Source organism: Somniosus microcephalus, chromosome 2 (genome assembly GCF_052327205.1).
Source record: "Somniosus microcephalus isolate GS21.2 chromosome 2, FLI_Smic_1.0, whole genome shotgun sequence".
In the NCBI taxonomy this organism is placed as follows: Eukaryota; Metazoa; Chordata; class Chondrichthyes; order Squaliformes; family Somniosidae; genus Somniosus; species Somniosus microcephalus.
The window spans coordinates 310,920,220-310,944,734 of NC_140988.1; the positions used below are offsets into that span (position 1 = coordinate 310,920,220).

Genomic DNA, 24,515 nt, shown 5'->3' on the forward strand with positions numbered 1-24,515 from the left:
TCCATGGCAACGGGTACACATTGAGTCCATAAATGGACCAGCAAAATCAATGTTTCTAATCACCGTGGATGCCCATTCGAAATGGCCAGAGGTCATCAAAATGTCCTCCACCACCACGGAGAAAACTATTGCAGTCCTACGGACCATCTTCGCCAGGAATGGCTTGCCAGAACAGATTTGCTCCGACAATGGGCCACAGTTTGTGTCCGAGGATTTCCGGAGGTTTCTGAGGAATAATGGGGTGAAACATTACACATCTGCCCCATACCATCCAGCCACAAATGGATTGGCTGAGAGGTTTGTTCAGACCTTTAAAAAGGCAATAAAGGCGATGTATAACGACTACATACCACTACAACACAAGGTAGATAATTTCTTGTTTGCTTACCGGAATGCGACACATGCAGTCACCAACCAAGCTCCAGCCATAATGTTCTTCAACCGAAGGCTAAGATGTCGCCTGGATTTGCTCAAACCAAACATAAGACGAGATGTTGAGGATAAGCAATTCCAGCACATCAATGAGAAGCCAACCCGGAGCTTCATGATAGGGCAACCAGTCTTGGCCCGCGACTACCGAACAGAAAAATGGCAGCCAGGAACGATATGCACACTGCAGGGGCCACTAATGTACACAGTGGACGTTGGGAGAGAGCATCGTGAGATGCCATGCTGACCAGATTCTAGAGTCACAGGAACAAGTCAAACCTATACCACAAGCATGTGCACCTGGTAATGAGCCCGAAGTACAGATTGCGTCTACCTCAGAAGCAGTGGTATTGGAAGCTGACGAACCAACCAATGACAATGAGCCAGAATCGACTCCGCCGCAAGAACAGGATACTCGAGAAAGGCGCTATCCAGTCAGGATCAGGAAGCCTCCTCAAAGACTGAACTTATAAATAATTATTTCAGTTGATGTATATAGTACAGAGAAAATTGTAATTGTAATTAGTTATTATTTAGTTGTTAAATGAATGTTATGTACGGTTTATCTAAAAGGGGAGGAATTGTTGTGTATGTACCTTTAAGAGAAGAACTGATTTTATACTGCAGTACCGGCAGTGACCACACCTGTATAAAAAGCCCTAGCAGGCTTCTGTACTTCAGTCTTGAGTTACCCTCTGTTCAGTAAATACCTGTTTTATTGTTCTCCTGCAGTCCGAGTATTATTGATACCCGGACACTACAGTCTCCTTTTATAGAGGGCATTTGTGACCTGACGGATGTAGCAATGGACCGCGAACTGGGAGATATTGGCGATGTCCCCAGTAGCTGATTGAAATGAGCCGGTGGCATAAAAGTTGAGAGCCACTGTTATCTTCACTGCCACCGACAGAGATGTCCTGCTCCTCAGTTGAGGCTGCAGATCTAGCTGCAGCAGGTGGCAGAGCTCAGTGACCACCTCCTTGCTGAAGCGCAGCCTTCGCAAACACTGCTCCTCAGACATATTAATATATGAGAATTGTTGGCGAAATAGCCTGGGAGGGTAAGGTCTCCTGTACAGAAGCCTGTTGGCCCTCCTCCATCTGGCTATGATTGCCACTCTCTCTGCGTCTCCGAATCTGCTGGTGCAGGACGACGCCTCCAATTAGTGCAACCCCCAAAGTCTCTTGGCAATCAAAGTAATGAAGGTCAAAAACCAAAGTACCTGCAAAGTTATGGTCAGAAGCCAAAACTACTTCACACAACGTTGACTCAATGCAGAAGTCTCTCTCTCACTCTCTCAGAACGAGTGGTGCAAAAATGTCTACCACACAAAAAGCCAGGAAGAGGCCTCCTTTAAATAGCGCCCCCCCACAGCAACTGGGAAGAGTTCCAGTCTACCTGTCGTTAGTTGCGGCAGGCAGAAAGGAGGGGGTGCCACTCAATTTCCATTCCGGGGCGCCACAAGGGCGTTGCACGCTTGAATGATGTCAAGATCTGCGTGCGCAGGAGATCGGGCGGTATTGTTTATCGCTGCCGCAAAATGTCTGGTCAATTTCGCGAGAGGCGCAGATATCGCCGCGCCCGGGCACTAGTTGCTTTGTGCCCCATTAGCGCCCTCTTAAGGCGCTAATGGGAGGCGCAAACCAACTGAATTTTCCCCCCATTGTATCTGTCATAGTAGAAGACACAAAAAGCATACCAGAAATAGTGAAAAACCAAGGGGCTAATGAGAGTGAGGAACTTAATGTAATTATTAGTAAAGAAATTGTACTGGAGAAAGGAATGGGACTAAAAGGCGACAAATCTCCTGGACCGAATGGCCTATATTCTAGGGTTCTAAAAGAGGTGGCTACAGAGATAGTGGATGCATTGGTTGCAACCTTACAGATTCTGGAACAGTCCCAGTGGATTGGATGGTAGCAAATGTAACACCGCTATTCAAGAAAGCGAGAAGAAACAGGGAAGGGAACTACAGACCAGTTAGCCTGGCATCAGTCATTGGGAAAATGCTGGAATCCATTATTAAGGAAGTGGTAACAGGGTGTTAAGCAGTCAACCTCCTTTCTCCTCTGGTTCACAACAATACCTTTTTTTTTTGAGTAAACATGAGACTTCGTAGTGGAATATAGGGAACAGACTTTATTGATATACAGTAAAGGTGAGCAGTCCTAACTGCATAGAGAGAGTGGATATTCGGCTTTTGTATCTTTCGAGTACACTCATGAATTCAGAACAGATCTAGCAACCCAAAACTGGGTGATGAGGCGATGTGGGCCATCAGCAGCAGCAGAAATGTATACCACCACAATCTGTAACCTCATACCTAGCATATCTCTCTCTCTACCATTACCATCAAGCCAGGGGACCAACGCTGGTTCAATGAGGAGTGCGGAAGAGCATACCAGGAGCAGCATCAGGCATACCTAAAAGTGAGGTGCCAACCTGGGGAAGCTGCAACACAGGACGACATACATGCTAAACAACGAAAGCAGCATGCTATAAACAGGGCTAAGCGACCCCACAATCAACGGATCAGATCAAAGATCTGCAGTTCTGCCACATCCAGTCATGAATGGTGGTGGATAATTAAACAACGGAAGAAGGAAGCTCCATGATTATCCCCATCCTCAATGATGGCGGAGCCCAGCACAACGGTGCAAAAGACAAAGCTGAAGTGTTTGCAACCATCTTCAGCCAGAAGTGTCAAGTGGATGATCCATATCGGCGCCCTCCTGAGTTCCCCACCATCACAGAAGCCAGTCTTCAGTCAATTTGATTCACTTCACGTGATATCAAGAAACGGTTGAACACACCGGATACAGCAAAGGGTTTGGGCCCTGACAACATCCCGGCTGTTATGCTGAAGACTTGTGCTCCAGAACCAGCTGTGCCTGTAGCAAAGCTGTTTCAGAAAAGCTACAACACTGGCATCTACCCGACAATGTGGAAAACTGCCCAGGTATGTCCTCTCCACAAAAAGCAGGACAAATCCAATCCAGCCAATTACCGCCCCATCAGTCTACTCTCAATCATCAGCAAAGTGATAGACGGTGTCGTCAACAAGCAGCACTTACTCACCAATAACCTGCTCACCAAAGCTCAGTTTGGGATCCGCCAGCACCACTTGGCTCCAGACCTCATTACAGTCTTGGTCCAAACATGGACAAAAGAGCTGAATTCCAGAGGCGAGGTGAGAATGACTGCCCTTGACATCAAGGCAGCATTTGACCGAGTGTGGCATGAAAGAGCCATAATAAAATTGAAGTCAATGGGAATCAGGGGGAAAACTCTGCACTGGCTGGAGTCATACAAAGGAAGATGGTTGTGGCTATTGGAGGGCAATCATCTCAGCCGCAGGATATCGCTGCAGGAGTTCCTCAGAGCAGTGTCCCAGGCCCAACCATCTTCAGCTGCTTCATCAACGACCTTCCCTCCATCATAAGGTCAGAAGTGGGGATGTTTATCAGCGACGTCCACATCCCAGGAATGAATAACAAAAAAACTGTTGAATACCATGCTCCTTTATACACCATATATATATATTTTGACAACACCAAAGGAAAATGTCATAGACAAGCCTGTATGACGTATCTATTTCCCAAATCCTTTGAAAACAGACTATCTAGGTAAAGTTTGCAATTGTTTACCTCAGAACCACTTCCCTTAAAAGACTTCCTTTACCTACTGTTACCTTTAGTAAATGGACTCGCTACCCATTTTATTACCCTAAAACTAAAGTTACATTTTATTCATTACACTTATTTCCTTATACAGGCACTTTACATTATTTCTTTATACAGGCACTTTACATATCAGCAGACAAGCCATGAATTCTCCTCACAACACTTCCAAGTCATCCTATTTATATCTTAGAAAGCCTGTTGCTTTAAGATCAAAATAGTTTGACTGTTAACCCTCAAATCCACAAGCTGTCCAACATACATCTCTTCAGGATATCTGACACAGGGTACTTAGAAAATCATGATTAGGCAGTCAACTTTGGTTTTATGAAAGTGAACTCATGTTTGACAAACTAGTTTTTTGAGGATGGAATTAGCAGGGTGGATAAAGGGAAACCAGTGGATGTGGCACGGCAGCACGGTGGCATAGTGGTTAGCACTGTTGTCTCACAGCGCCAGAGACCCGGGTTCGAATCCGGCCTCGGGCGGCTGTCTGTGTGGAGTTTGCACATTCTCCCCGTGTTTGCGTGGGTTTTCTCCGGGTGCTCCGGTTTCCTCCCACAGTCCAAAGATGTGCGGGTTAGGTTGATTGGCTATGATAAATTGACCCTTAGTGTTAGGGGGATTAAATACATGGGGTTACAGGGATAGGGTGGGATATGTGTTGGTGTAGGGGTTACGGGGATCGGGTGGGATATGTGTCGGTGCAGGCTCGATGGGCCGAAATGGCCTCTATCTGCACTGTGGGGTTTCTGTGAAGTTCTGTGAAGTATATTTGGATTTTCAAAAGGCATTCGGCAAGGTAGCGGACATGGTGGTGGGCAATTAAACAACAAAGGGGAGGAGGCTCCATGGACATCCACATCCTCAATGATGGTGGAGCCTAGCACGCGAGTGCAAAAGACAAAGCTGAAGCATTTTCAACCATCTTCACCACAGCAGTGCAGCGTGGCTGATCCATCTTGGCCTGCTCCTGAGGTTCCCACCATCATAGAAGCCAGTCTTCAGCCAATTCGATTCACTCCACGTGATATCAAGAAACAGCTGAACGCACTGGATACAGCAAAGGCTATGGGCCCTGACAACATCCCAACTGTTGTGCTGAAGAATGATGCTCCAGAACTAGCCGCATTCCTAGCCAAGCTATTCCAGTACAGCTACAACACTGGCATCTAACTTACAATGTGGAAAACTGCCCAGGCAGTATTTCACAGAGTGTGGCATCAACGAGCCCAAGTAAAATTGAAGTCAATGGGAATCAGGGGGAAAACTCTCCACTGGCTGGAGTCATCCCTAGCACAAAGGAAGATGGTTGTGTTTGTTGGAGACCAATCATGTCAGCCCCAGGACATTGCTGCAGGAGTTCCTCAGAGCAGTGTCCTAGGCCCAGCCTTCTTCAGCTGCTTCATCAATGATCTTCCCTCCATAAGGTCAGAAATGGGGAAGTTTGCTGATGACATGACATTCAACGGCATTACCATTGCTGTACTCCCCACCATCAAGATCCTGGGGGGTCACCACTAACCAGAAACTTAACTGGACCAACCACAAAAATACTGTGGCAACAAGAGCAAGGCAGAGGCTGGGTATTCTGTGGCAAGTGTCTCACCTCCTCACTCCCCAAAGCCTTTCCACCATCTACAAGGCATAAGTCAGGAGAGTGATGGAATACTTTCCACTTGCCTGGATGAGTGCAGCGCCAACAACTCAAGAAGCTTGGCACCATCCAGGATAAAGCAGCCCACTTGATTGGCACTCCATCCACAACCTGAAACATTCACTTCCACCACCAATGCACCATGGCTAGTGCGAACCATCTACAAGATGCACTGCAGCAACTCACCAAGGCTTCTTCGAAAACCCCTCCTAAAGCCACGACCTCTACCATCTAGAAGGACAAGGGCACCATGTGCATAGAAACACCATCACCTGCAAGCTCCCCTCCAAGTCACACAACATCCTGACTTGGAAATATATCGCCATTCCTTCATCATCACTGGGTCAAAATCCAGAAACTCTCTCCCTAACAGCAGTGTGGGAGTACCTTCAGCACATGGGCTGCAGCAGTTCAAGAAAGCAGCTCACTACCATCTTCTCAAGGGCAATTAATACTAGCCTTGCCAGCAATGCCCACATCCCAGGAACGAATAAAAAGTGCCACATGAAAGGCTGTTGTAAAAAAAGTGCATGGGGTTGGGGGGTAATATATTAGCATGGATAGAGGATTGGTTAAAGGATAGAAAACAGAGTAGAAATAAACAGGACATTTTCAGGTTGGCAGGCTGTTACTCATAGGGTGCGGCAAGGATCAGTGCTGGGGCCTCAAATATTTACAATCTATATTAATGACTTAGATGAAGGGACTGAGTGTAATGTATCCAAGTTTGCCGACGATACAAAGCTAGGTGGGAAAGTAAGCTGCGAGGACACAAAGGACTGAATTTTCCATGGTGGTAGCAGGCGTGATCGGTGGCGGGTGGGTTGGGCAAGTTTTTTTTTTGGCAGCTGGTCAGGAACCTGCTGTCAACTCGCTCCCACGCACCTTTCCCACAGGCGCATCTGTCGGTGTGGCGTTGAACCGACCTGCAGTGTCGGGGGACCTAATTCAAATCATTATGAGGTACTTCACAGGCACAAGAGCCTTTTTCCCTCATCGTTTTAAATTTCCCTGCATGGCCATGGGATTCACAGAGCTTGGGAACCACATCGGTCAACCTGAGGCGGGAGTTCTGTGGCCATTACTCCAGCTGACTACTTGATAGCATGGAAAACAAATCAAAATAAAAACATGTTGATTACATCAGCTAACAGATTGATGGAGATTCCATACTACTTGAAAAGCTACTAGTAAATGTTAATTTTTCACTGGCCATTCCTGGCTGTTACCTTCCAACTGAACAGTAATTGTAGTGAATTGATTGATCTGCACTATAAAAACTGACATACCATTTAAATAAATGTGTGTGTTGTTTCTGGTTGTTTTTCCTCACAGTATAGTGTATTGTCCAGTTACACATTAAATCAAGTCATCAACCATAACAATTTCATTCTCATCACTCATTCTACTGGTTCAATTTGCTTTCAGCCCCTGAATATGACTAATTGAGTTTTTCAGTCTGAGACTTTAGGGTGAATTTCTGTAGAGGTTCGCTCACTTGTCCATTGTTAACGTCAACGGAAGAGCTTCAGAAATCCCAGAAACACATTGTTAGCACCACTTACACTGTTTGTCAGGGATTCCACAGCTCTTCCGCTAAACTTACACAAGATTGTAAATTCACCTTTACAATTGCATTTAAAATCTGCTTAATTTTATGTATTACCTATACACACCGTTTATTTTTTTTTAACCACTGATACAAAAGTCTATAGCTTTGTAACTAAAGCACCAATAACCTCACAATTAATGTACTTTAATTATGTTCTTGATTGTATTTGTAGAGGAGTCATTAATTTTATTTAAATATTTGTCACTCAACTATTATGCAATTGTACAGTAAAGATTCAATACCCACGATGTTAGATTAAACTTAAATTTAATGTGGCCAGGGTCCCTTTAAGGATCCCGGTTTAAAACATTGAGTGATGTCACCAGACCCACGCCATCTAATTGGGCCGGGTAATATATCGGGTGAGCTTAATAGGCCCCATTAAGTTCATTCTGTACAGTGGGATGGAGCCAGCAGCGGGGTCGGGACCCACCACGGTAAGGAAAATTCCAGCCAATGTCTGCAATGCCTTTTGAAAAATCCAAATATACTACAGCCACTGGCTCCCCTTTACCCTGCTAGTTACATCCTCAACAAACTCTAATAAATTTGTTAAACACAATTTCCCTTTCATAAAATCTTATTAGGCAGAGTCAACATGGCTTTAAGAGCCCTGTTACCACTTCCTTAATAATGGATGCCAGCATTTTCCTGACAACCAATGTCAGGTTAAGTGAGTCGGCAAGAAGGTGGCAGAGGGGAGGATAATGTTGGTGTTCAAACAGATTTGGGTGTCCTTGTACACAAAACACATTGAAGATGCAGGTACAGCAAGCAATTAGGAAGGCAAATGGTATGTTGGCCTTTAGTGCAAGGGTGTTGGAGTACAAGACTAAGGAATTCTTGCTGCAATTGTACAGGGCTTTGGTGAGAGCACATGTAGTTTTGGTCTCCATACCCAAGGAAGGAGACACTTGCCCCCGGGGGGGGGGGGGGGGGGGGGTGTTGGTGGAGGGGGGTGCAACAAAGGTTCACTGGAGTAATTCCTGGGATGAGAGGGCTGTGCTATGACGAGAAAGTGACTAGAATCTGCCTATACTCGCTGGAGTTTAGAAGAATGAGAGGTGATCTCATTAAAACATCTAAAATTTGTAGAAAGATTGACAGCAGCTGCTGAGAGGTTGTTCTCCCTGGCTTGAGAGTCGAGAACTAGGGCACATAATCTCAGGATAAAGGGTCAGCCATTTAAGACTGCGATGAGGAGAAATTTCTTCACTCAGGGTTGTGAATCTTTGGAATTCTCTACTGCAGAGTGCTGTGGATGCTCAGTCGATGAGTATATTCAAGGCTAAGAGCAATAGATTTTTTGGATATTGAGGGAATTAAGGGATGAGTTGAGGTTGAAGATCAGCCATGATCTTATTGAATGGGGGAAGCAGGCTCAAAGCCATATGGCCTTCTCTTGCTATTTCCTAAGTTCAGGTGTTCTTAATCCAACATCTTGAAACTCCTTAGCCACAGGTACTCTTAAGAAATGTAATAACTTGAAGGTTTTGAGTTGCAGCAACACATTTATAATGAACAGTATTTACAAGCTAGCTGAAGCTATGCAACAAGGGCTCCTACAGCTCTTTCATCAGTATCTAAAGACATTTCTGACCTACAAAGCTTCTCGATCGATGGCTTATCACTACCCCAGACTGGTGTATTTACCCAGTCATTAGGTCTTCAATTTGTATTTCAAAACACCTTTCAGTATTTTAATCCAGTCTCCATGCTAAAGCTGGGTGAGCCAGGTTGAGAAGCATCAGATGTGCATGTACCCTACAGGTTGTAAAATACACCACTTGTTACATGTATGTAAATATCCAATGTACTAAGCAGCCAGAATCCACTTAAGTTTACAATATCTACAATTGTCTTTTCTCATCTTTATTATGTCTCCACCCTCTTGTATTTTGGTTGCAATACTGTTAATTGGCAACCAGTTTATTTTGTAGGCTGCCTGTGGAAATAAGTAGCTGAGGTCTTGCTTAAATATTTGTATCTCTGCAGCCCATTTAATATACAGGAAGATTTTACCAGCAGACTACTTGTAATACTGATTTTCATCTGTTAAGGGCCAAATACTAAACCCTAATTAGGTCAAAGTATAAAGCAATTATATAGCAATAGAAGAATGCAAATACAATCATGTTGTTTCCTAGCTGTTACTTGTGGGAAGTTTATTCAAACAAAAAGTCACTTTAACCATTACAATCTTAACAGAAACAAACTAATGCTTTTATTGTAGTATATGTGCAGTCAAAATTGACATTTTAATTCAGTATCAGTTTTTAAATTAACCCATTAATATTGTAATTTTTAAAAAAGGGACACCATCTAAGCATGTTTGCAAGCAAACAAAAGCACCGACGCACCAATACCTCACTGGCGAATGACACCATCTTGACAAAAAGAACACAGGGCTCTTCTGGACACTTTGTTGCAGAGGGGAAAAAAAGTCAGGGAAGTTGTGCAGCGTTCTGACCACATCACATACTAGTGACAAGCTAATGAATTTTAACAATTTATGCGATGTTGGTGCTTGGAAAAGAAATATTTCAAAGATGATGTCCCTTTAACAGCCCACTTAGCTGTACATTAAAAAAGAAACAATTTCCAAAATTAAAACAGATAATCTTCATGTATAAATAGCAAAGCAACCATTTGTCACACAACAAATAGGTTTCCATTTTAACATTAATTTCTAGGTTACTTACTTTAACCAGGGCAACAGTAACCAGTCTGTTGACTGTTTAATACAGGCAGCATGCATGCATCCAATTAATGCCAAACATGATGAAACAAAGGAAGTTGCACTTTATTTTATACACTGAAAAAAAAAATCGAGAATTTAAAAAGGCAAAATATCTCGAGAGACACAATGGTGTTGAACTCAAATACCAACAATTTCACCTTTGGCTTAACGATCAATACTTTCCAATGAATGTCTGTGCTGAATTAATGCAACTCTACAGAACCAAAGTTAAAAATAAACATCCGTGTGGCCTTAAAAAGGATTATGATAGTAACTTTTTAAATGCAAGCTCAGATATGATTGCATTAAAGAAATGTTTACATAATTCTTTAATAATAAACCGCAGTGAATTAACATTAAAGTCGAAGTCAGATTAAGTTGCTGTAACAGCTTTATTTACTTTACCATATTTCAATACAGATCAGAGAAATGTGGACAAACATGGTGAAATAATACAAAAGCATACTGATAATAGTCAAAACATGCTGTGTGGAAATATTAAATTGGGAGTGGTACCTCATGAAAGTACTGTAGCAAGAGTCCACATGGTGGTATGATTGACAGGAACATTTTTATTCTGAAAAATTACTGGTAGCCATCACTTAAACGGTTGCACTCAGAGCGAATCGGAGATTAGGGAAATGTTGAAAAAACCCGGACAGCTATATTGATATACATTTTAAACTAATTGCTATTCAGTTATCAAAGCAACATCTGAATCAGTTCAATTAGTTATTACAAAGCTATTAAAACTGTTTACCAGTCCATACAGAGCTTGAAAAATCCAGTTAAAATCAATTTATTTAAATAGAGTCGAACAAATATTTGTGCGAAGGACAGAGCTAGTTTTGATTATTTGTGGAGGAGCCAAACAAGTCATCCATCCTCTCCACCTCCAGAAAAAAACCAGGGCATATCTACATTATCAGAAGCTCAGCAAGAAGCTTTAATGTATAGTTCACTTTCTTTTACCAAAACAAAAAGCAAAAAATTAAGTCAAACTATATTCCGCTATTAAATTATCCCCCTAGTATTGGTGACATGTAATGTTTTTTTCACCCTCTCCCCATCTCTCCTGAAGACACTGGCTCTTATTGGAGTGGGGTTCCAGACTCTAGTAGCCCTTTGGCAACTCATTCAAGGTGTCACTCTTCTTATGTGACTCTAAACAGTGAGTGTACATTTAGCCTTGGGTCATTCAAACTCTGTTCCAACCATAGACAGCAACATAGCTAAGCTTAACCCTGCCCTCGGCAGAAATCTACACGTTCATTTTCCAGTAGTGGATAGTGAAAAGCAATCACAAGTGGAAACCTTGACAGATTTTCAGCCTTCCTATCCGAGGGTAGAGGCAAATTGTGGCAGCCCAACTGCTGTTGTAGCAGAGATCAACTCAGCTAACAGCACAAATCAAGCCTCGGACCTTCTGGCCTGTATGGCTTATTGCTACACCTGGTGGTGCATTTACCCACAAGGCCACTGGGGAAAGCTAAAAATGCCAATCCAAGATACCCAGAGGATTCAACGATTGGACCCAAAAAAAATGTTGATAGCACTGCATGAATTTAAATATGAAGTTGTTCTCGAAAGTATTTGTATCTACCAGCTCAGGATAATATAAGCAACAGTCTATAGACATGATGTGGCAGTTGCTAAACATCAAATCAGGAAACAAAATATAATTTTAACACTAAAAACAAATCCCATACCACTTTTCTAAATAGTGTACCCTTTACAGAATTTTTTAAAATATGAAAGCTGGGATGGACTGCAAATACATAAAACAGTCAACATTACAATACAAAACAAGCTTAATTTCTTCTTTTAGAAAACACAAGTAAATGTTAAAGATGGATAGGTTCAATGACAAAAAGCAGGGTACATCTTTGTATGGACATTCTATAACCTTTTTAATGCATCATCAATGTCAGGAATCATTTCCTTCAATTGGTTCCATTGGTCTGGTGATAAAGAGATTCCTAAATTGGGAAAAAAAAAATGTAACAAATGGCAATCAAAGCTTAATAACAGTTATAAAACACACAACATTGTATATCATTGACGTCTTTTCCTATTAAATTTCTTCCTTCTTCTGATGATATTGACTTCTTGCAGGGGTGTAGTTCCAAGGGTACCACTCACCCCACATTAACTTGCTTAAGTAGTCATTATTTATACATGCACCATGACAATAGGTGTTGCCAGGCTTTTTGAAAGGCACCATACTAGTCAGATTGTGTCCTCAACTGAAGTTCACTCATGTGCACTTCCCCTGGAATTGTTCAATAATAATTTATAATGGTAATCATACTATAATACTTATTGGTCAGTACAGCGCAACTATTTGCTAAAATGAACTTGAGTCATCAGGGAGCAATAGCTTTCTTCTCTTTCCCGCCTCCCATTAAGTCTATTTCTCCAACAGGAAAAAGGAAGCAACTTGCATTTGAGTCACTGCCAATGATGATTTATAGACAAACATTAGGGGTGTTCCACAAAGCTCCCTCCCCATCCCAATATGGGGAATTGTGGGAACAAGCTACATCCAACCATTCCATGAAGTATAAACATGTTCAAACATCAATACAATACACCAGAAAGGATAGCATCAGCATCCATAAAGAGAAAGGGCAAGTTAAAATTTCAGATGCATTGTTCTTCAGAGCTCCAATAAGCTCAGATAAAAGGGCATATACCCAAAACATTATCACAGAATCACAGAAACCCCACAGTGCAGATAGAGGCCATTTCGGCCCATCGAGCCTGCACCGACACATGTCCCACCCAATCCCCATAACCCCTACACCAACACACATCCCACCCCGTAACCCCACGTATTTAATCCCCCCCTAACACTAAGGGTCAATTTATCATAGCCAATCAACCTCACATCTTTGGACTGTGGGAGGAAACCGGAGCACCCGGAGGAAACCCACGCAAACACGGGGAGAATGTGCAAACTCCACACAGACAGTCACCCGAGGCCGGATTCGAACCCGGGTCCCTGGCGCTGTGAGGCAACAGTGCTAACCACTATGCCACCGTGCTGCCTGTTGCCTTTTCTGTGGATTTCCTTTCAGATTTCCACATTTTCCAGAGGATATAGATTTAAGGTGATTGGCAAAAGAACCAAAGGTGACACAAGAAAAAACTTTTCCACGCAGCAAGTGGTTAAGATCTAGAATGCACTGCCTGAAAGGGAGGCGGACTCAATCTCATCTTTCAAAAGGAAGTTGGATAAGTATCTGAAGGAAAAAAAATTTGCAGGGCTACAGGGAAAGGGCACGGGCTCGACGGGCCAAATAGCCTTCTTCCGCACTGTAACCATTCTATGATTCTCTTTATATACCAGGAACAAAGGACTGAACATGAAACCTGAACCTTCCAAAAACAATTTGTATCATAGGATCAATTGCTGTAAGTGGAGAAGGTTCATAAGAACACAACATACGAATTAGGAGGAGTAGGCCATACGGCTCCTCAAGCCTCCTCCACCATTCAATAAGATCATGGCTGATCTTCGACCTCAACGCCACTTTCCCATCCGATCTCCACATCCCTCAATTTCCCCTAGAGTCTATCTATCTACTTATTCACCAGGATGGACAAACGCTTTACATTTCTTTAGCTTTGGGCGGTACTTAAAAAAATGTTTTGAATACAACTAGACACTTTACTTCGACAATTGGTTCCTGGAGGGTAAAGGTCAAAGTGATTGACAAAAGAAATCCAAGGCGACACGAGGAAACACTTATTAACGCAATGAGTGGTTAGGATTTGGAATGCACTGCCTAATAGGGTGGTGGATAGAGATTCAATAGTAGCCTTCAAAAGGGAATTGGATAAATACTTAAAAGAAAAAAACTGCAGGGATAGGGGAAGGAGGAGAGCAGGACTGGATTGCTCTTCGAAAGAGCCAGCGCAGGCTCGATGAGCCGAATGGCCTCCTTCTGTGCTATACTATTCGATGATGAGATTTGCAAACTGAGAAGTTATTTTTTTCTTAAGCTTGTGGTGAGTCACTGGCTTTCTGTTGGAGGGCCAATATAAGGAGATGTTTGTTTTTAGTGCCTCCACTCTTGGGATGTCACCTCCTTTTGATTAGAGTGTGTTGTTCATTACAGAATCACTATGCTCTGTTGTTAATGTAAATGTGCTGCAAGGCTTACAGCAACAGACAAGAGCGGCATTTGATGAGAATATTCCAGGTGTTTTGTCATCAATGCCGAGATTTTATATTTCCAAGCATGTAGAACAACAGTATTACAGCACAGAAACCAAGCAGCACATCAATCTAGATCGACATTTTTCTCCACGAGCCACCTCATCTAATCTAACGCAAGATGAATACCTTAAATTTGCACCCTCATTTGTATCTTGCCAACACGCATCTAAAAACTTTTGACATACTTTACCTTTTTTCCCAGGCTTCATTTCACCATCTTGGTTCATCCAGTATTCTCTGACATCAATTAGGACTTTGCCTTTGAACTCGCGCACACTGACGTATCTCATCCTGCCAATCTGTCAAAGATATATCTCAAATTAATGCCAGTTGCCTAATTAGTATAGCAACTTAAAAAATGATTGCCAATATTGTACAGTGCAACATCCTGGGGTCACCATTGACCAGAAACTTAACTGGACCAGCCACATAAATACTGTGGCAACAAGAGCAGGTCAGAGGCTAGGTATGTGACGGTGAGTTTCTCGCCTCTCGACTCCCAAAAGCCTTCCCACCATCTATAAAGGCACAAGGAGTGTGATGGAATAATCTCCACTTGCTTGGATGAGTGCAGCTGCAACAACACTCAAGCTCGACACCATCCAGGACAAAGCAGCCTGTTTGATTAGCACCCCATCCACCACCTTAAACATTCACTCCCTCCACCACCGGCGTACAGTGGCTGCAGCGTGTACCATCTGCTCTGCAGCAACTCACCAAAGTTTCTTCGGCAGCACCTCCCAAACCCGCAACCTCTTCCACCTAGAAGGACAAGGGCAGCAGGCGCATGGGAACATCACCACCTCCAAGTCACACACCATCCGGACTTAGAAGTATATCGCCGAGCCTTCATAGTCGCTGGGTCAAAATCCTGGAACTCCCTACCTAACAGCACTGTGGGAGTATCTTCACCACACGGACTGCAGCGGTTCAAGGCGGCGGCTCACCACCGCCTACTCAAGGGCAACTAGGGATGGGCAATAAATGCTAACCTTGCCAGCGACGCCCAGATCCCATAAGCGAATAAAAAACATGTTAAATGAACACCTTCATATGAAATTCCTTTGTCCAGATAAAGCAATTTCAAAACAAGTTACTAATACTGCAAAAAACGATTTCAACCCGTTAGTTAATTTACTGAAGACATTCTGCCTAATTTTAGTGATGCATTTGGCCAGCTCAGCAAACTTCATTCCAAACTCAGTGGTTTCTTCTCAGCTTATGGCGAAAGATAAAAGTTTCATAACCAGGTGAAAACGTGATTAATTACAATGCTACGAAAGTTAAAATGAGCTTGGCATTTTATTTTTCTACTTTAAAAATGAAAGTATGTACAGGTTTTTGTTTCATCTAGCTGGTTCAATTGTCTTCCAGATCAGGATATGTGAAAGTAAAATTATACACTTCTTTACTCAAAAAGGCAGGAGACAGGGAACATGCAGTCAATTCAAATTACTAATTTTCAAAATACTGCCCCCACTGGCTAATGACAGAAGAATAGTTTTGCTGTCTTGTGCAGGTTGGGAGCAAGCATTCCAGCCTCTCACCCACTGACAGCCAAGAAACACAGCTGCCTTCACCAGCAAGCCAATGTACAATTATTCAGTACAGGAAACTGTGTTGTCGGAGGCTAAATGTCCAGCAAGCTCGAGCCACCGGCAAAAATCAGGAGCCGTTTTGTTAGGGTTTTTTTTCTTCTCGTGGCTTTTTTCCCCCCCCAGTCAGGCTCTGCAAAGTCTCTGTAGCTTAGCAACAGCTTGAGAGAGATGCTTCCAAGGTACGGGCTGACTGTTTAGAAGCTGTTGCTAAGCAACAGTGTTTGTTGTCAGATACAGAGATGAAAAGCTCCGTATGCTTCAACATTAACGCTGGTGTGTCCAGCAGTTTTGAGGGAACGGCAACAGCTCAGTCCCGTCGGTGCCGGATAGCACAAAGTTTCCTGTACATGGGCCTTATCAATTTCTTTTAGGGGTGCAAAATACCTCCAACAGCACAATCACCACCACTTCACATTTCTGGTTTATTAATAATAATAACCACCATATAAATGCACTATAACATTAGATTGATATATGGATGTGCTCATGCGTGTAATCTTACATGTTAGCAAATATATTTTATGATTCCACCTATATGACCATTAGATTATACAAGCACTTACCCTCCAATGTCTAAGACACACATCGACTTCAAACTGCATAATCTTACTACAATGGACATGAAAGCAGTATGTACAATCACACATCCATTAAGACAATGGATTAAAAACAGCAAATGCACATTTTACCAATGCAGCAGGAAACTGAATATAAATTATGATCTAGATTCAATTGGGTATGAGTCACAACTGTACTAATTCAGTTATTTAAATATGCAAGTAACAATCCTCCTGGGTACTTGGTCAAATTTGTTACTATCTTGGTTACCAATACACCAATACCGATTGAGTCAACCCCTGCATCTTAGAAATCTTTTGATACGGTATCATTTAACTGCCCCCCTCCCCAATGATTCCTAAATTAAAACCAAAGTGAAGTCAATACTGGCACATCAGATTTTAAAAAGATATGCACTATTAAACTCCCAAATGTCACAATTAGCAGGTCAGTGGCAGTAATAATGTAAAAAGGCTTTAAAATCACTTGAGAGGTTGATTTCTTGAAAGAAATAGGCAATGATCTTTACCTGGAGTACTCCACCAAACCCAACTCATTCCCTCCCTATAATGCTGTCCTGAAGCTAGCTACTGGCCAACTTCTGGGCCGCCACCTAATAACAACCTTCTGGAGCCAAGAGAGTGAAGCATCAGTATGCTACAAGTGAACACTACATAACAGAATTGATTTTCTGGGTCTCCTGCAAGTCAAAACAGGCAGTCTCCAACATTTAGGATAAACCATAACTGCATAAAAAAACTAGCACTATCACAGTCACACACCTGTGACTTATGTTTTGACAGAAAGAACACACCTGAAATAGGTTATCATCTTTGTCGCTTTTAGTGCATTTTGCACCCCCAGAACTTTCTCCACTCTTTTGCTTTTTTACTGGTTTCTCTACTGTAGCCGACTTCTTTCTCTTAGCCTGTAAAACAAATCCAGGAATGTACAGTATTACTGAAATTACCTTTCATATATGGATATGGATGAAGAGAGGGGAGGGGAAACAGGGAAGAGAGCAAAACGCAGAAGCAGTAGTTTCTTGCCGTCAAAGTTTTCTATTTCAGGTTCACTTAGGGCTTTATCAATCCTTAAAACTACCAGCCCATTACAAAATAGCATTTGCTGCACTAATTCAAGTTACTTTTACTCTCAATCACTGTTAGTACTAGAACTCCAGATTGAACCATGATTATTTTTTCAATTCTTACCAAAACAATGACTCGCCTGCAATTTCTATATTAGATAAAATGTAGACCACTCGGAATTCAAAATAGGGTACAGCTAAATTGTCATTTGCAGAGAGTGAATTTAGGTCAGATGATTATCCGTCTCCGTCTCATTTTACAGTTTTCAGACAGAATTGAAATATATGTTGGACATATATGATGTTGAGGGAATGGGAAGAACTGAAGCAATTGTGGAGGCTTTGGTTAAATTATTTTGGAGCTCTACCCGAGGATGGCGAACAGCAAATGCTGTTCTAATATTCAAACAAAAGATATGAGATTATATGAATCAGGGACCAGTTAACCCAACATCTGTAGTAGGGACAATGTTCACTAGCACTGTGGCGTGCTAATGATGCTGACCTCAAGAACACAAAAGCCATCACACTTAAGAGTACTGTGCACAAAGCTGGTCTCCATATTATAAAAATGGTATAGAGGCACTGGAGAAGGTTTACAAGAATGATACCAGAATTGAGGGATTATACCCATCAGGAAAGATTGAACAGGCTGGGGCTCTTTTATCTAGACAAGAGAAGGCTGAGGGGTGATCTGGTAGAGGTCTTTAAGATTATGAAAGGGTTTGATAGGGAAGGAGGAAGAGAAAAAAAGACACCAAAACTAGGGGCCACAAATAAAAGATTAGTCACTAATAAATCCAATAGGGCATTCAGGAGAAATTTCTTTACCCAGAGAGTGGTTAGAATGCGGAACTCTACCACAAGGAGTAGTTGAGGCAAATAGCATAGATGCATTTAAGGAAACTAGATAAACACGAGAGAGAAAGAAATAGAAAGTTATGCTGATAGAGTTAGATGAGGAGGGATGGGAGGAGGCTTGTGTGAAGCATAACCAAATGGTCGGTTTCTGTGCTGTACATTCTATATATTTCTGAAAGTAACCATACAGCCATCATTATTTCCACTTATACCTGCACTAGATTTGCTCAATGCATGTAGAGAAACATTTTGCTACATCCCTTTACTCTATTCAATAAGCTACTAGTTCAATCTGCAATAAATAAAATGGGACATATTTTAGTATTGTTGCAAATATATCCTCATCTGTAACTGTTCTAAGTTGTGTTGAGGTCATGGGGAATGTGTATTAGCAAAGCTAAAGAACACAATTATTAGGTGAGAGGAATTAAAGAACATTACTTTGAAGATCGGGGAGAAGGAGCTAGTCCTACTGGGAAAGAAAAACATTTTGATCCCTCTCCAGAGCCTCATGGAAATCCAATATTTATGAACATAAGCCATGGGCCCCAATGATTTATTTCAATAAAATCAGCCAGTTAACATACTTCACTCACAGATGTCAGTCTGGAGCCAAGAATCGTTTTCAAATTTAGTACAGTGGTGAAGAAATTGTAACGGGAATGTCTTACTAGGTAGGAAAGAGCTGTTTTAGATTGAAATTATCCCATCTATATTCACAATGTCAATATTTAATGGCTTAACAGTGATGGCACTTCAAATGAGAGACAGTTCAGCACCACTTTTCTGATGTGTATTGCGAGCATGCTTGTAATATACTTGTACTGCGAGCATGTTTGTAATATGCTTGTACTGCAATCAAAAATGTAAAAGGCAGAAACATTCGGTAGATATTTTTATGTAAATAACCTCAAATCAGCTATATAAAACCTCATATGCTTTTGAAATAACAATCAGCAGTATATTTTGTCTTACCTTTTGATCAACTTCACTATCCGATTCGCTGTCTGAGCTCGTAGAAACAACTTCCCTTGATTTAGGCATCTGTTTTTTTTTAAAAAAGTAACTTTAAATTAAATTTCCAAAAGATCTTTGAAGAAATTAAGATTCACCAATGCCAGAAAAATACAAAACCCTTCCTTTGTAAGATATTTGATGGAGACAAGTCTGCTTCCAGTTACTGGTCCAAAAAAAGCAACACTCAATGTGTACTTCAGACCTTTACCATACAGACAGGACAACTGTATGATTGTGTGGCTAAGTCAATGCATTGTGGACTTCTGCTGCAAAGACAACACACATTCTTCTCCACATCAGTTTGCCTTCAACAATATCTTGCATTTATGTAGCATCTTTAATACAGAAAATTGTCAGAGTCTTAATCCAAAACGGGAAGTGATGGGGGAACCTAAACTTTGGTCAAAAGGGATGATTAAAAAAAGACTTGCATTTATATACAGCACCTTTCACAGAACGCAGCAGCCAAGCTCCCACAAACAATGTGATAATGACCACATAAGCTGTTGATTGAGGGACAAATATTGGCCAGGAGACCAGGTAGAACGCCCCTGCTCTTCTAGAATAGTGTCATGGGACCTTTTACATCCACTTGAGCGAGCAGCTGGGGCCTCGGTTTAACGTCTTACCTGAAAGACGGCACCTCCGACAGCGCAGCACTGCAGTGGAGTGTCAGCCTAGATTTGTGTGCTCAAGTCTCTGAAATGGGACCTGAACCCACAACCTTCTGACTCAGGTGAGAATGCTACCCACTGAGACACTTAGGAAACCATAAGTTACTCCAATTTACCACTTCCGTTCTTGAATGTTGCCTCTTCCAGGAGATTGCATCATTAGGGTGGGGGGGCATATGTAGGCTGCACCATGTCTGGATGGGACAGGCTGGATGGACCAGTTGCTCTCTCCCATCTTTTTTCATGTGTTCATAAATGTTAATCCCACTCTAGGGACTGGAGCACATAAATCTAGGCTGACACTCCACTGCAGTGCCGAGGGAGTGCTGCACTGTCAGAGGTGCCGTCTTTCAGATGAGACGTTAAACCGAGGCCCTATCTGCTCGCTCAGGTGGACGCAAAAGATCCCGTGACACACTTTTTCGAAGAGCAGGAGCTATCCCCGGTGTCCTGGCCAATATTTATCCTTCAATCAACATCATAAAAAAAAAAATTGTGTGGTCATTATCTAAGTACTGTTTGTGGAAGCTTGCTGTGCGTAAACTGACTGCCACGTTTCCCACATTACAACAGATATTACACTTCAAAAATACTTAATTGGCTGTAAAGCACTGAGACATCCAGTGGTCGTGAAAGGTGCTATATAAATGCAAGTCTTTCTTTAATTTACACTCGGTTATGTGCTTTTGGCTGTCAGCATCTTCCACCCCAATTAAACAGGGTAGAATATATACTTAAATTATTAGAACACACACACACACACTTCAATCCAAGGGTAATTGTCATTTTTGTCTCTTCTTTCTAGTAGTGGATGAAACATCTAATTTCATCCAAAGTAGTGAGCTCTCTGCTGCTAACATTTTTCCCATTTCCCCTACTCAACACAGGCAGAAACAAAAATTGACACTGGTATCATACGATGATGTTTATTTACAATATATGGATCATAGCACTGATATCAAACCACAGCTACACATGGAGAATAATAAACTTACCAACTACAAAAATGATGGGCAAGACAAGGCAGGCTGGTCCACTGAGCCCATCCCATAGTCCTGGTACAACTGAGCTTCACAATTCCCCCCACCCCCAATCTAGCTAATTCAAATAGTTTATCCACAAAAAGACCAAGCCTTCCAAGTCTACTAACAAAGGGTAGGTATCAATAGTGGCCCCACTCAAAGTTTCACAGGGCCTCTATATCCCCTACCATGTGAGGGAACTAAAACTGGACACAGTAGTCTAGGAGGCCTCTCCAAGGACAATATTGTGCTTTTTGTTTTATATGGAATGGAATCATCCAAGGAATACATCCTAATACTGTTCGTTATAGCCACTCAGCACTGGTGGCAAATATTCAGAAGTCAGTGTACTATAACAACTAGGTAATTTTTCTGCTCAACAGACTTTAGTACAGAATGCTGTACGGTATACACATGATTAGCATTGGCCCATACCACATGCATAACACTACATTTATCTATATTCAGTAACACAGGCTCATCCCCCCCCCACCATCACCTCTAGATCAGATTGTGGCAGTTTTTTCTCCTCTAAGGTTCTAACATTGCACAAATCTTTACATCATCTGTGAACTTGCAGACAGTTCCGCCAAAGCAACCGTCTAATACCAATTCCTGTCGGAATCCACTAGTAACCTACCTCCACATGGAATTATTACCATTAATCCCCTTCAAGTCAAACACCACCTTGACTTAGAAGTATATCACCGATCCTTCATCGTCGCTGGGTCAAAATCCTGGAACTCCCTGCCTAACAGCACTGCGAGAGTACCTTCACCACACGGACTGCAGCAGTTGAAGGCGGCGGCTCACCACCATCTTCTCAAGGGCAATTAGGGATAGGCAATAAATGTTGGCTTTGCCAGCGATGCCCACATCCCATAAGCAAATTTTTTAAAAATCACAACTTCTGCCTATGAGAATGCAACCAATTCCTTATCCAACCCAAGATCTGTCTGGCAAGCCCATAGAACTCATCGCATAAAATAGGCTAAAATTGTCAAAAGCTTTGCGAGAGACAATAACTAATTCAGATGCTTTAGTAATTTGTGCAGAAAATACTTGGACCACAATGGGACCCTTTATTCAACAAAAACCAAACTGGATTGACTAAATGAAATTTGCACACAAGGTCCCTTGAATGAATGGCCAGATAATCGATTTTCTGGGCTGTTGAAAAGGAATGCTGGCCAGGGCATCAAGAGAACCCTCTACTCTTTGAATAGTACGACAGGATCTTTTATGTCCACCTCAGCATACCGACTGAGCCTCAGTTTAAAGTCTCACCGAAAAGCAACACTTTCAACAGCTCAGCAATCCTTCAGTACTGTACTGAAGTGTTAGCCTACATTATGTACACAAATCCCGACTGGGGGCTGGAACGCACCACAACCTCCTGACTCAAGAGGCGAGTGTGCGGGAGCCAAGGACAGGAACTCACGCGGCTAAGTCAAACACGTTGAAGCAGGTGATTGGCAGGACACACATCGGGAGTGATTAGTCATTGTTGGGCAGGGCACGGCTTTTGTATTTTAAAAACTAACGATATTGAAGCATAATACTGTTTCAAACCTATGCTAATGTTCATGTAGTGTATATAAACAGCAGACACCTTATTTAACTGGATTTTTTTAATTTAAAAAAGTAATACCTCTAACATTCTACGATAACATTTTCACTATCAATTTTAAAATTCTCAAGATATCTTAGTGTTCACCTTACGACGGATTAGCGAGTCAGAATCATATGTAACTTATACATTTTTACATCTTTAGTTGCTAGTTTCCCTTTTACTGACTTAATTCCCATTTAAAATCAATTTTAAAAAGAGATTTGGCTTCAGTGAAGGACATTGCGGCTTATTGTTCCTCTCCCTCTGGGCCGCACTGGAATCGGTGCGGGAGGGGGCCGCTACGCCCTAGCTCGGCTTTGCCGCCAGCTCCCATTTTATTCAACCCAAAGCCCAGACAACGCACTTCGTTATCAGAAAGAACAAGGAAGTCCCGCCCCCTGGCACCGATTGGTGAATCCACCTAGCAACCCACGGAGCTGGGCTTCTCATTGGCCGCCGTCAGCTTGTCAATTAAGAACGTGTTGGGCTTCCTTCTCCCTCGTTATTCAGGCCCGAATAAATAAAAATAAATAAAAAATGAAACGAATCCCCCGTCGGCCCGAAAAAAAACCCCAACGGCCGTGCCTCCTGACACCCATCTCATTGTCGAAATACATACGTTGATGAGGAGTTTCTCTATCTTGGCGTTTCGGGACACGGACTCAGACAATGAAGCGAGTGACTACGATCCAGATTTTCCCCAACGGCTGCTGCTCTATTGGGCTGTTGGCAAAGCGTCACTTCCGGCGGTTAACCCCGCCCTCTTCCGTCCCTGGAATGCTGGGAGTTGAAGTTCGTCCCACGTGTCTCGACAACAAAGGCCCCGTTGTGAATGGTTTGGGACCCAGGCCAATGTAGCAACTGACTAGTTCGGCGCAAGTCAACAAGTGCTTCCCCTTTTTTAACAGCTGGCGCCTTGTTTCCAATTCCCCCAGGCAGAGGAAAAGATGGGCCTATCCAGACTGACCTTGGTGTCATATTTGACCTTGAAATGAGCTTCTGATCACATATCTGCGGCATAACAAAGATCGCCCATTTCCACTTCCGTAACATCGCCCGTCTCCGCCCTTGCCTCAGCTCATCCGCTGCTGAAACCCTCATCCATGCCTTTTTACCTCTAGATTTGACTATTCCAACGCACTCCTGGCTGGCCTCCCACATTCTACTCTACGTAAACTTGAGGTCATCCAAAACTCGGCTGCCCATATCCTAACTCACACCAAGTCCCGTTCACCCATTACTCCTGTGCTCGCTGACCTACGTTGGCTCCCGGTTAAGCAGCACCTCCATTTCAAAATTCTCATCCTTGTTTTCAAATCCCTCCATGGCCTCGCCCCTCCCTATCTCTGAAATCTACTCCAGCCCCACAACCCCTCAAGATATCTGACTCCTCTAATTCTGCCCTCTTGAGCAGTCCTGATTATAATGGCTCAACCATTGGTAGCTATGCCTTCTGTTGCCTAGGCCCTAAGCTCTGGAATTCCCTGCCTAAACAGAGGAACCTCTCTACCTCTCTTTCCTTCTTTAAGATGCTCCTTAAAACCTACCTCGTTTACCAAGCCTTTGGTCACCAGCCCTAATTTCTACTTATGTGGCTCGGTGTCAAATTTTTTGTCTTATAATACTCCTGTGAAGCGCCTTGGGATGTTTTACTACTTTAAAGGCACTATATAAATACAAATACAAATACAAAAGCAATATACTGCGGATGCTGGAAATCTGAACTAAAAACAGAAAATG

General features: G+C 42.5%; 1 protein-coding gene across 1 annotated transcript; it reads right to left on the minus strand.

Moving 5' to 3' along the window:
* Positions 1-10,486: 10,486 nt before the first annotated feature.
* sub1a (SUB1 regulator of transcription a) lies at positions 10,487-23,531 on the minus strand. Its single transcript, XM_085973987.1, has 5 exons — positions 23,395-23,531; positions 19,426-19,494; positions 17,314-17,427; positions 14,534-14,642; positions 10,487-12,097 (listed from the first exon to the last, which is right to left on the minus strand). Exons 2-5 carry the CDS (start codon positions 19,492-19,494, stop codon positions 12,018-12,020), a joined length of 372 nt encoding a protein of 123 aa, XP_085830113.1. The 5' UTR covers positions 23,395-23,531; the 3' UTR covers positions 10,487-12,017.
* Between the last annotated feature and the right edge of the window lie 984 nt (positions 23,532-24,515).